Here is a 14,205-nt window from a genome sequence, read left to right on the forward strand (position 1 = left end):
GCTTATGCACCACGTGCTTACTGTTAGCACTTGCGATTATTTTCCCCAATCCGCTAACTTCACGGCAGTGGGGCGTGAAGGGGGGGCGGACGGACGGAGGGCACAGCTGGCCGGGAGAGGGCGGTGGCACTCGCTGCTGCCGGGAACTTTTGACCGCCGGCTGGCGGAAGCCTCTTGGTGAAAATGCACGTGTGCCGGTGTGTGGTATATAACACCCTTAATGTCATTAGTGTCTTTCTGTAGTACCTCTGTTAGGGTTCCTTTACTTTAGACAGAAGCACCAGTGGCAGTGATACTAATGGTCACCAATTAAATCCATTTAAATAACTGAAATAAAGTGTTTATTGAAGGAAGATTATAAGATAAGATGGGTGTCAAAAAAAATGTTCATTTGTTGAACAGCTATGTCATTAGCTGAGTATGCATGTGTTCTGAATGGTGAAAGGGAATTAATCCAGGGCTGAACATCCCTGGCAGCTTTCTGCCTCTAAAAACAAAATAATGCAACAACTTGATTCTTCTTTCCCCCAATGTGCTCTGTCAGGAGAGAAGTAGGAAGCCCCTATAAACATTCAATGATTTGCCAGTACCACCAAGGTTGCCGGGCTTGGCAGGAAATTATCTAATGTACTGTATATAGTGACTACAACTGCCTTATCCTTACATAGCTATGCATGTAATGTAAATAATTTATATTGTTTTAGCCTATTGTATCTTTATCAGTCTGAAAAAACATGAGGGCTGTAAGACTCAACACTGGATATTATCACCCAAATATTAAAAAGGCAGACTAAACATATAGCGTGCACCTGAACACTAGACCCCCAAATATTTGGACTGACTTCATGCGGGTCAGACGTAATAAACAGAATGAAACACATATTGTAGTAATATAACACTCCACCAACAGCTTGTTTGCTTATGGATTTCCAAAAAACATTCCATACTCTGCACATCCAAACATATTTAATCCGATCCCTTCCTTCCTTCCTGCTTTCATTGGAGCCACATTAAAGAATATATTATATTACACAATCTACTGTTTATTCACTAATGTAGTGAAATGATCTAAATCACGATTTAAATATTAAAAGCCTTCACATACAATGGGGCACATTTACTTACCTGTCCAGAGGAGTTCACAGAAAGTGCATTGTCCGACGATAATGCACTGTGCCACGATTCACAAAGACTGTGCGCCCGATATCCTACATGTGTCGCTCCCCCGCGCAGGTCCGACAGAGTTCCCCTCCTTCTTCCTGGTGCATGTAAGTGCTTGATCTTGCGGCACAATTTGAAAGTTAAGTCCCGCCCTCAGTCTGAATCAGTCGGATCATCCAATAGCGTGCCCCCCAATTTCTGTTGCATGAAAGACAACACAAATGGGCCAAAATCCAATCACGTGCGACAAATATCTGTTAAATCTGTTAAATATCTGTCACAGGCGCACCAAACCACAAAACGTTGGAAAGTCCGATGAAAGTGGTAAATAGGAATGGATATTCCATATGGAATCGCCAGACCTTCCCCTTAAATATGCTGTTGGAATTTAACATGCCTGATCCTTGTACTCTAGAGGGAGATACGAAGTTGTCATTGGAATCTTCAGGTGACAGCTTCTTCCCACTAAGATGTCCACTGAAAAAAATTTGTGCATATTAGAAGGTAGTTGGAAGGGCTAGCTGTCAGGCAATTGAGCCCACAGCTAAAGCATAGCCAATGTGATATCTTCAAGGAAACAGGCATTTGTTATGTTTACAATAATAATTTGTTTTCACTGGTGTAAGACTATCATTATTATTCACAAGATGATCAATGGTTTAATGCGTTTTTCATTAACAAATTCTAACACTTCCATCAGAGTGTGTAGTACTTAACTGCACACATATGATAATTATGTACTGAACTCACACTACATATTATAATACAAAGGATGACCTAGAACATAGGAAAACCACCAGCTGTGTAATAGGGATCCAGCTTATATGCTGGCAAAGCTCCCGACATACCCATAGATTTTCCATAAGCATAGTTTTTCCCTGTTGTCTGACCAGGATATGTCGTATACACTGCAAAACACAGGACAGAAAAATGCAGCAAGCTTCTTTTTCCATCCTACTCCCTGCAACCTGCGATTGAAGCAGGGGTGTAACTATTGGGGTAGCAACAATAGCAGCTGAAAAAGGGCCCACATTGTCAGAGGGCCCTGACATCTGGGTGTGTATATGATGTATGTGCATGGTGTGTATATTGCTGTATGTATATATGCTGTCTCTATATGGTAATGTGTATTTGCTGTATGTGTGTATATGTGACGTGCATATCCTGCATGGATCTATATGGAAGTGTATGTATGTGTGTACATATAGTGTGTATACACTGTATGTATATTTATGTGTGTATATTGCTGTCTGTGTATGTATATAGTGTATTTATATAAGTATATAAATGTGTGCATATATGAGTATATTAATGTGTGTGATTGTAACTCACGTTTGTGAGTATACAAATATGTATATATTTTTCAAGGGAGAAGGGGGGTCCCATTTAGAAGTGTGCTATGAGGCCCAGTTTTTCCTAGTTACCGTCTATACTCAAGTATCAGCCGAGTTTTTCAGCACAAAAAATGTACTGAAAAACCCTAACTCGGCTTATACTCGAGTCTATATATGTACTCACCTTTGAACGCCACACCGGGAGGTCGTCTTCTGTCCAATGATATTCCGGTCCTGGTTCCCTCTCTCCGAGCGCTGCTGTTGCTAGAGCTGTGACATCAGCGGCTAGCTGACATCACAGTGTGTGCCGAAGGCGGCGCACACACTAGAAAGTCAGCGAGCCGCTGACATCACAGCTCAAGCAACAGCACCACACGGAGAGAGGAAGCCGGAGCATCCCTGGACAGAAGAGGACCTACCAGGGAGGGCGTCGGAAGGTGAGTACACTTTGTTTTTCTTATAGGCTGGGCAGGGGCTGTATAATGGGGGACAGGGACAGCAGGCTGTATACTGGGGGCAGGGGCTTTAGGCTGTATACTAGGGGCAGGGGGCTGCAGGCTGTATACTGGGGGACAGGGGCTGGCAAGATGTATACTGGGGGACAGGGGCTGGCAGGCTAAATACTGGGGGACAGGGGCTGCAGGCTGTATACTGGGGGACAGTGGCTGGCAGGCTGTATACTGGGGGACAGGGGCTGGCAGGCTGTATACTGGGGGGCATGCACAGGCTGGCTGTATACTGGGGGCAGGCTAGGACCAATGCATTTACTACCCCTGGCTTATACCAAAGTCAATAGTTTTTTCCATTTGTTAAAATTAGGTACCTCGGCTTATACTCAGTTCGACTTTTATACTCAAGTATATATACGGTATGCCCCAGGATTGAAGCCTATGGAGGAAAGATCCAGCAGTACTGCATCCCCCAGCCTCCACTGAGAAAGATGCTGTAAGGACAGTGACATCCCTTGGGAAACATGTCCCTACATAGTAAGGACATGTCAGGAATCCACCTCACAGGTGTGAATTTACTATCTATCTGAATGAGAATTAATCAGATAAAAAGAATATACAGAACAATGATAGCATTTACAGTAATCTCCATCATCACCATGAATAACATGTACATAAACTTTTAAAGAAATTGAGATATTAAAGAATTCAGATGATCTTCTTCCCTGGAAAACATCCAGTATCCCATGTGCATCACATCTTACAGTGTTCATTCCAAGGACAAAGAGTAACTGTACAACTGATTTATATTATTGTTTTAACCAATGATCTGTAGGTTGAAAACGTAGTTGCCTTTTTCCGGGTTAGTAACCAAAAGCAAGTAGCCTGTGAGGCCAGAGTGATCACATCATTTGATGTTTCGGATAACACTAGGCTTATTCATGAATTGTCTAGACAGCTTCAAACAAAGAGAAACTACTGACTGCTAACAGCTGCAAATCCCTGCAAATGCGTTGTATCTCTGCTGTGTACCACTGAATCCAGGAACATCAAGGCTCTAAAACCTCTGGAAACTCCACTGAGTATTCCATGAATTCTTCTGTGGTTCTTGAGGTAGCTGTCATAAGTGGGTATGTCTTATGAGGAGCTTTAATGGATTTACCTTTGCGGTCTATATACCTTAGCAGTGAGAATTGAATGCCAAAACTTGTGTGCATAATGGGGCTCATTTACTAAGGGCTTTGCAGCCGCACTTTCGTCGGGTTTCCTTGAATTTTTCCGTTTTGCGCCGGGATTTTGGCGCACATGATCGGATTTTGGCGCAAACGCATCGGCTTTCACGTGACAGAAATCAGGGGTGTGGCCGTGGGACAACCCATCGGATTCGGAAAAAATGCGGAATTTAAAAAACGAAATGTGTCTCAAGATCAAGCACTTACATGCACAAGGGAGAAGAAGTTGAACTCCGGCGGACCTCGGCGCAGCAGCGACACCTGGTGGACATCGGGCGCATGACCATAGTGAATCCTGGCAGAACCCGAACCCTGCTCTGCAGGGTGTATAATGGAGTGGTGTTATTATTATCATGTTAGAGTCACTTGGGGATTGAAATCCGAGTACTTTCTTTTGTGGGCAAGCCCAATAATGTTATAAAGGAAATCAAGTATCAAACTAAAGCATGAACCAGAGACACTTACAAATATATCCAGGCTCTCTGACTTTGGTAATCTCTTTGTTATCCTTCCTTCTAAAACTTTAACTTTTAAAATTATACTAATGAGCGTGAAAGGCTTTCCATGCTGTAGCTTCACAGGCTGTTAGACTGTCTCCCCCTCCCCTTCCTTGGCACTTCCCCTCCCTCTGCCTGATGTAATCTCATGTCAGCAGAGGAAGTTCCAGTACACAGTGGGAGGGGGAAGTGCTCCAGCACACTACAACGGCCTGTGAATATGCAGCATGGAGAGACTCTGCGAACCACCCCAGTAGACTTTCAGACTCATTAGCATAATTTTAAGAGTAGATTTTAGAAGGAAAGAGGCCATGGATAACAAATATAAAATTACCACCGTGACGGTGCCTGGATCTGTGAGTAAGTGCACCTAGTTTATCCATGCTTAAGCTGGGGTAGCTGTCCACACCCACCCGTCCCATTATCTCTGCGCAGACAGCAGCGGAGGACACCAGGAGGGACCACAGAGGTAAGTAAATGTTAATTTTTTTATGCAACCCCCTCCTGGCCACATACAATTTTTTAAAGCTCTCAGACAACCCCTTTTTGAGCAGAGGGCAGGGGTTGGGGAAGGAAGCCATGACACTTGCCTGTCCACCTGCAAGATTTCATCTATGTGAGTGAGTGACTGGAACATTATTTTACAAGCTATGTGAGATAGAAACATGTACTGTATCTTGACTATTGTATTCTCATGACTTGGTGGAACAAAACATTATACTTTTTTTACCTATTATATTGAAATCCACTAAACTGTAAAAGGATATGCAATATACTTTTACATGTGTATAAGTAATTCTCATCTCTGACATGTTTTTGATTTGGAAACCTTTTTATGTTTCTAAGAAAATATGGCTCGGCCCTTCCTACAGAAAATCACTATGAACTTCCTGCAGTTTAATGTATTCAATATTTCAAATTCGAACAGTGTTGAGGGAATTTGATGTAATTTTGAAGACTCTGTTAAACTTTTACAGTTTACTCATAAAAAAAGTTGTAAAAAAATTACCTCCTGGGACATGCAATCGAAGTACCTGATCATAATCATCAAAACCAGTTTTGACAACATTTTATTAACATAAAAAATGGTATTAAAACATATTGGCCCACATATATTAAAGTGTTTGTGCCATTTTTTTGGCTGATTTTGCGCTAAAAAGAATGTGCAAACTGCTTGTACGTGTATTTAAAAAGTGCCCGCAACACATTTGTGTGGTAGCTTCACTTTTCCTGACGCGACACATATTTCTGCACATAAAGTGGCGTTCCACTGCACAATCGGACCATGTGTCACATTTACTATCGCAACTCGACTGTGTAGCATGCTATATGTTAAAGGTGCACCAAAAAAGTTGGTCCACTCTGCTGGAGCAGTGCACTGGATACCGGATTCATGAAGAATGTGCGCCACAATTCATGAATTTGGTGCACTCCACACTAAGTGCAGTGTGCACTGTTTTTGATAAATGGGGGTCATTGGCTGTTTATGCGGTAAAAGACATTTATGATCCAGTGCCTTTACTTTACAAATCAAGAAAGTGATGTAGAACATTTAATAGAGACACACACGTTACAAAAAAACATGAGATAAAGTGGAAAACCCTTTTAAGAATGATCTTGTTACTTTTAGATATGTTAGTGGTCCATCAAACCATGCTCAGAGTCTATAGAGCTGTATATGTGGAAATGCAGGAGTACATGTGTATAGACACAGTGTATTGTGCACTATTACACAAGGTTTGGGACCAGATGAAAGCAGCAGTTTATAGGACAGTCCTTTCTTGTGAAATCTATGGAGGACTGTCCTGTTGCTGCCAGTGTCTCAGCATGGCTGCAGGAATGCTACAGAGGAGCATCTGTTTAGTTATGTTAAACAAAGAGGAAAGACAGGAACAAAGATGCCTCCCAAGTGTGAAAGCAAACAGCAACAAGCAGTCAACAAATTCATGGATTATCTTCATCCACTTTCACTGGCCGTCCAGCAATTCATTTGAAAGAGAATGATGAAGCAGCTGGGACTATGCACTGACAAACACTGAGGAATATTCATCTGAGAAGACTTGTACTGTATCCCATTAATGAACATATCAATTACCCGGAGAACCAGGTCTAAGACATGACAGGAGCTCTATACAGTATGGTGCCATTGCTTTATTACACTGTACATAAGACTCATGTGATAGACATCTACTTTGTAATAAAGTATGAGGCAGATTTATCAATACGATTAAAGAAGAAAAAACGACATACATGGATAATGAAAATGTGTCTGTATTCAGTGGCTCAGACATGGCATACAACCCATACAACAATATCTATGTACGCATGGTGACCATACACTATAATGTGCTTGACCAAGGTCGTCAAATGAATTCCCCTATTGTTACATTTAGTCCCCCTTTAACTATATTTTAAAGAAATCCAGTCATTAAAGTCTATAAGGCACAATCCTTGGTATGGAACTGGATACTCATAATTCAGTAGTTCACTTCTCTATTATTTCTGGTATTTTGATGACACTATTACAAAAATACACCGCTTCTCCCATTTTTACAATCTATAGAAAACCGTTTTGTTAGGTTGTGAACTACCAATAAGGGCCTTTTCCACTTCTTAACTGACCTGAGTAGACACCAAAAGTCAATTTATTAGAGCATGGCTTCAGGTTCCTATGGTTGTCCATTCTTGCTTTATCAGAAACTAGCATGTAATAAGCCAGTCTGGTCAAGCCAGTAGACCATAATACATACACTGTACAAGCAGTTTCTATGTGTGTCCCATGTTTGAAACGATCATGGGCGTCACTAATTTATATGCTATGTCTACCAGTTATCTCCTTCATATTTACCTCTTATTTCCCAAGCAATCTAGGTTTTATAACCCATAAAATATAAGAAATCTCAACTTAAATCTTGATGCAAAATCAGCACAGGCTTAGAGTAGTGACAGGACAGTATAAATCCACACCATGCACTTCCACTATTCAGGTCTCATTGGAGATCCTAAGACAGATATATCATGCACCCGAGATGCTGCAGGTATATCCTAACTGGGAGCCGTAAACACAAAGGATCATAACCATAAGAAGTATCCCCATGAATGTGTATTACTAAAGCTGCACATAATGTTAAATGGTTTATGAGTCAAACCTAGACAAATTTCAGGAACAAGGTAGCCAATGATTTTAACTAATTGCATGTGGCACACAACATTTTGGGTTGAGGTCTAGTGATGTTTATGGGAAGTCTCTCAAACTGTGTATTTATAATTTACCTCAATGGGTTATCACATTTCTAGTTGAATTAGACAAAATGAATAAACTGTTAAAAAAATTTATGTACATAGAATTTCATTTTTAATAGGAATTTGAAGGAAAGTCTGTATGTATCTGCAGAGTCATGACAAAAAATAGAAGAAGTTTGTGAAATGTTCACTGATGGTAAATATCTTATTGCCTCCGTTTAATAACTGTATGGTCATTTGGCTGACCTGTTGTCTTCCCCTGGTTTATCTTGTCTATTAAAAGTGCTGTGTCACTTTTCAAAGAATATACTAATTCCAGGATAAATATGGAATGAGGCTTTCTTATTATTTCTCCAAGAACAAAATTTGGATTGGCAGAGCTTTCAAAATTGCTGTCTCCGAAGAATCCCTTAGAAATAACTACTATATTGAGTGAAGTCTTCCGTCAAACTAAATGATCAAAACCAATGAAGACTTGACTAATTAATGATTAATCTGGGAAATATTTACACTTCATTTACACTCACATTTATTCTCAAAGGTGCAGATGGCCTTTAAGGGGGTAACTATTCACACAGTATGTAATGAAGTGCGACAGGAATTGTTTGTAGATCTTTTATAATGTAATAGGTTCATTACTAAACACATATGTGTATGTTCCCATCTCTAGTTGCCCATTTTCTGATCACTCCAGAGAGATCTGTAGACTCCCTTGAATATTGTTAAGTATCACAAGGTGTTGAATGCTTAAGTCATTCCAACTTTAAAACTTTTTTAAGTGCTACTGGGCCATTAACTATGTGCAATCCACCAGGAAGGATCTTCTAAGGCCAATAGGTTCAGCGAGACATTCACAAAATGTACACACCTCCCCCAAACTTGGAGCCCAAGGCTATTCTTTTAAGAGTCATCTCCTATAGAGAACAAAGACTAACTAATCCACAGCTGGTTTACGTTACTAATAACACAAAACACCACAATGTTTTTTATAGTACTTTGTGGATGTATACATATAACTAATCATTGGGTTATAACTATTCAACATGTCAAATCTAAGCATAAATGCACAAAAAATTAAGAAAATATCATTTCCACCATCAAGAAGTTTTTGTTCGTTGAAGGGACATCTGCAAAGATTTTTAATTTAAACCATATGGAGTTTAATCAGATAAGAAGTCCATGGAATGCGTGCAATTTTGTCAACCACAAATGTCAAGTATTGTTCCTGCCTTTGGTCCATGATATAATCTCATATCTGAGGACTACATGCAAAGACCGGCTGTATGTACACTTAAATTCCCATTAATATTACTTTAGATAGAGGTAAGTCTAAAATAAATTTACTTATTTTAGTATTAGATTTCAGTTTCCTTGCCAAAAGACACTTCCACTTCCATCATGGCAAAGGAAGTGAGCATGAGTTCTGGGTGTTATAACTTGAATCTAAATATCATAGTATAATGACTAGACATTTTGGTATTACAAGTTGAAAGGACTACTCAACATATGCTGGAATTCTCAAATAGTCCATGATCAATAGCAGATACATTCCTCAGCTGGGGAGAGATGATAACATCTAAAACCTGGAAGCACATTGGGAAGCCATATGCCAGTAAGAATAAAGAAAGGTCCTGACTATTACACACATTCTGTGGTAGTAACTATGCTGTGCTGGCACTAGTGAAATCCAGCCTACGGAAATCATGTACTTGATACAAATTATAAAAATATAGCCACTATATGGTGACAAATATGGTGACATATTGGATATTACCCATTACATATGAAAACGTTTAAAATTAAAATGTTAGTTGCAAAATAAATTACAAAATATTCTATAAATATGTATACTGCAGAAAAACCCTATAGGTGTTTGACTCCAGTTACTTAGTCTTCTAAGTCTTCATTAATCAGCCCATAGACAGATATTTGATGGTACCATGTGTACATTGTGTTATTGAGAGTTTTTCATTAGAGTTGCTCAGGATCAATAATATGGAATAAAAATGATGGAACAGTAGATGTGGCATGATGGAGAAGAGGGGGGGGGGGGGAAGAGAACTGTCCGCAGTTGTAGGTATGGGAACACATCTCTATATTCCCAACCAGTTGACACACCCAGCCGGTCAGCTTTGGTGCATATCCTTATGTATGCTCAACTGAAAATTTTGCTCATTCATGGCACATTTAGTGGATCTAATGAGAAACAGAAGAAACTTTTGCCTTCACCACTAAAACTAAAGAATAATAAATCAATTATCCATAGTATATTGAGTACAGCTGTATGAATGTGTTCTTTATTTGTGTATTAAGACCCAATTAGCTATGATTATAAACATATTGTGAGCAAATATCTATCTATTTTAGCTAAATCAGGGCCGGATACACCCCAGACACCAGTGATCATCAGTGCAAGAGGGGGTGCAGACAATGCATTGTCAACTGATCCAAGGGTCTTAGGGTGCCCATTGGGTGTCTTTTGCTCATATGAAGAGGCTAGCACTATGAATAGTAAATTACAGTTGGGGGGCCTGGTACATATTTATTCTTTAGGATCAGAAGCTTCAACCTGCACATTCTTTTTTTTTAAGGGAAAGAGCGAATGCACTACAGTCCCCAGCTACCTCCTAATATGCAGTTGAATTTCCAGCATTTGGGGAAATCACACCCACAGTGCAAAGGACGAGTCTCACCGTGGAAGAACCACCTTCATGAACATGGTATCTCCCTTGCCAAATTTACACCTTTGAGGGAAAACCCTAATCATCTGCCTCAATGTCACCTTAACTTTTGACAGCTCTTTTCTATCTGAGTTATTTCAAGTTTTTCCTGCCATATTACTAAAGTCTCCCTGCTTGACTAGTTTAATTTTCATGAGCCTCCAGTTTGATAACATATACTGAGAGATTGACAGATACATAGGATGTTGTATAAATAATCAATGAATAATACATAGTACAGTGTGTGAAAAGTTTAAAACATTCTATTGTTATTTGCATGAGTTTAGAATAAAACATATGTATATAAACATGACATAATATTAAAACTTATTGCTTAAGCATAAATAATTATTCCAAAAAATCAGCATATACCTAAAAGTGATACACACGTTCTATGTCTTACTCTCACTACATCCATATACAGTTGCTGCTGAACCTTCCTGATAACTTAGTGTCCTACAGATGGAACATTTGGTAACATTGTTAGAAGTAACATTTGGAGAAATCTCATCTCTCTCCCCCACAAACCAGAGGCAGCAGGATGTGCACAATGCCCAGGGAGCAGGACACTAGGAATGCAGCTCATCCAGGAGAACTTTTCTCATTCATTGCTCTGCAGCAGCTCTCAGCCTTCCTGCCATAGCATAAAATTACATCCAGATACAGGGAAAGGGTTAAAAGTGGCTGCCATACAAGTACAGGTAGAGAAAGTGGATGAGATTGGCATGGCTCACCTCTGAGCTGGCACTGGACCCCAGCACACAGCAGCAAAACCAACAGCAGCCGGCATGGCATGGCTGACTCCCAATGTGATGAAGGATTCCCACTTATCTATCTGTCATCCGTGCACCCCCGGCAGCTGCACACAGATCTCCACTACTTCTCATTCACAACCTTCTCCCATCCAAAGTCCTCCTGAGTGGGGGGAAGAGGCCAGTGGGATGAACCATTTACTACACAGGGGGGTGTGCAGGGCTTAACAAGCAGCTTCAGTGTCTCCATGCGCATGCATTTTATTGTGAGACCTGGAGGCTGACATATACTAAGCATCTGTTGTAGGAAAAATCAAAGTTGAAGATGTTTTAAGCAGAGTAATGAAGTTTTACAGAAGAAGGGAAAAAATCACCCTCTAAGGAGCCCTGGTGTGATCCAGCATCTAGAGAAGTTTGGCTGATTATTTTGGGTATCAGGGGATGTGAGGGGGTTACAGAGGGGGTTACAAATCCATAATACTCCAAAATAATTGCAATTCCATAATATTGGCTTTACATCCTTGAATCATATTGAGGAAAAAAATCATATCTATGTTACAGTATATTTGTTTTACACTTTTTAAATTCACTACTTGTGACTTTTACCCAATTAATCATGGACTTCCTTTATATATCACCTCTGGATAGCGATTATTTAAATGTCAGGGTATATGTAAAAATAGTTTAAAGATTGTCCCAACCAAGACTATGTTTACATTCATATTATAGGCGCTGTTCACAAAACGTTAGATAGGACCTGAAAAAACATTGCAGCTTTCAGCAGCAGGGGGTTGGTTTCCTTGCAGCGCCTATTGCGCCTTATTTATGAAGTGTCAACGCCTTAGTATTGGTTCTTTTCCGACACTCATGTCTTTTTTTGGGGCACACAATTTTGGTGCAGTTTTAAAAACCCATTGCTTTTTCTGCACTTCTAGTTTTTCTTTTGTGGTGCAAAAAGCTGATCTACAGAGTTCTATTTCGCCTTCATCAATGTCTAGTTAGTTCAGACCATTTTCGGTTGTGTGCCAACCGTACTGCTTCCTTTAAACTATTTTGGACATATTGCAAATGGATTATATATATATATATCACAGCCGCCTTTACATATTCTATGACTTATCTGTACCAAAGGGCAATTATTCTTCACAACAGTCTCCTCCAATAAAAGGTTTTATCTGCATCTTATCACATAGACAGTAATATGAGGGTCATTGTCCTCTCTCTCTGCTTATCTATTTCCATACACGTTTCTGTTACGTTGGATCCTCAAAGACATAATACAAACTAGTGCAAACTATTTCCCAAACATCCATGATCCAGGCTTACTGTACAATGTCATTAGTACTGTGATATGTGGCTGCAACACTGTCTTCCTAATACACATGTACTGTGACCTTATGCTTCCAACCTAAAGTTGTATGCACACCTCCATGTTTATTCCATTTCATAGTAATAATTTCATGGTTTCACCATTTGTCATATTTTTTATGGTCACATGAGAAATAGAATTAGGTGTGCTCTGTCTAATTGTATTGAATGAATGATGAAATAAATCGACCAGAGTCAGTGGGACTGATGACATCATACTGCTGGAGCTGATCTTACAATGTCCATGATAGGGTCAAGGTGGCACAGGTTCACATCTCAGTGACACTGGGCGGAGGAGACCACCCAGCTGTTAATGTATTCATTCATTTGGATATTAGGTGAGTAAACTAAGGGTGCTAATTGTAGAAACAAAGATGTGTGTTTGGGTGGGGGGGGGGGGGGGGGACTGATCATAGATTTGTTTACCATTAAAACTCTAGCTAAATTGAGGTCCATTCCATACCAAGGCAGTATCTCAAGAACTTTCACTGTTGATCCCCTAACCAATACGATCTTCACCAATTCATCTATGACAAATAATAACAGAAAATATGTTTAACAGAATTTGCCCATAAAGAGGTTTTCACACGAAACAGGATAGGGGCTAAGTTGCTGATCGTGGGGGTCTCAGTGATGGGACCCCCACAGATCACAAGAACGGTGGTCCGATGTACCCCAGTCTAACCCCTCATTGCTCCCTGAAATGACCTTACAAGTAGGGCACACATCAACGGCCCCGTTCCGCAATAGACTGGAGTACATCATACCCCATCTGATCACAGTTCTCGTGATCCGTGGGGGTCCCATCACTGAGACATCTATCAATTAGCAAGTTAGGCCCTATTCTGTGGATAGGGCCTAACTTTTTGTCATGGGAAAACTAGTTTAAATTGGACCTGTCATGAGGATTTATACCCACTTACTTCCTCAAGCTGTTATGCAGGACACTGTCAGGACACTGATGTCCTTCTATATTCTATATATAGTAGGCCTCAATCCTCATGATAGGTTCCCTTTAAAGGGTTATGCCGGGAATATGAATGTCTGATACAAAAACCCACAATGCTGTAAACAAATGACTATAACAAAACTCATTGCATCCATTAGTCACAAAATGGAGCTTAAATAGTTTGATTTTATGATTCACAAAATTTAATGGCCTCTCTAAAGTAGGTGGAGTTATCACTAAGATGGCCGCCACTGGAAACTACAAGACCCATGATCTTTTAGTTCTCAGTAACTCCTCCTCCCTCTCATGTTCTGACCCAACTGATGATGTAACAGACTGTCCTGCTCTGTTACCATAGAAATGATGTGTAACTGCCATCACTGCACATCACCAAAACACTAGTCACACTGGATGCACTGCAACCAGACAAATACAGGTAAACATAGTGGTGATCACATGACCTGCCCAGGCAGGTACAGGAGATGTGATGTCATGTGACT

At 40.2% G+C, this 14,205-nt stretch overlaps 1 protein-coding gene across 1 annotated transcript in view; it reads right to left on the bottom strand.

Moving 5' to 3' along the window:
- LAMA1 (laminin subunit alpha 1) overlaps positions 1–11,540 on the bottom strand; it is a 105,141-nt gene extending 93,601 nt beyond the window's left edge. The window contains exon 1 of the mRNA XM_072152201.1: positions 11,371–11,540. Within this exon, the coding sequence (XP_072008302.1) occupies positions 11,371–11,431 (61 nt within the window). The 5' untranslated portion in view covers positions 11,432–11,540. The remainder of the gene's footprint in view (positions 1–11,370) is intronic.
- Between the last annotated feature and the right edge of the window lie 2,665 nt (positions 11,541–14,205).

The sequence above is a fragment of the Engystomops pustulosus genome, chromosome 5 (assembly GCF_040894005.1).
Source record: "Engystomops pustulosus chromosome 5, aEngPut4.maternal, whole genome shotgun sequence".
NCBI lineage: Eukaryota > Metazoa > Chordata > Amphibia > Anura > Leptodactylidae > Engystomops > Engystomops pustulosus.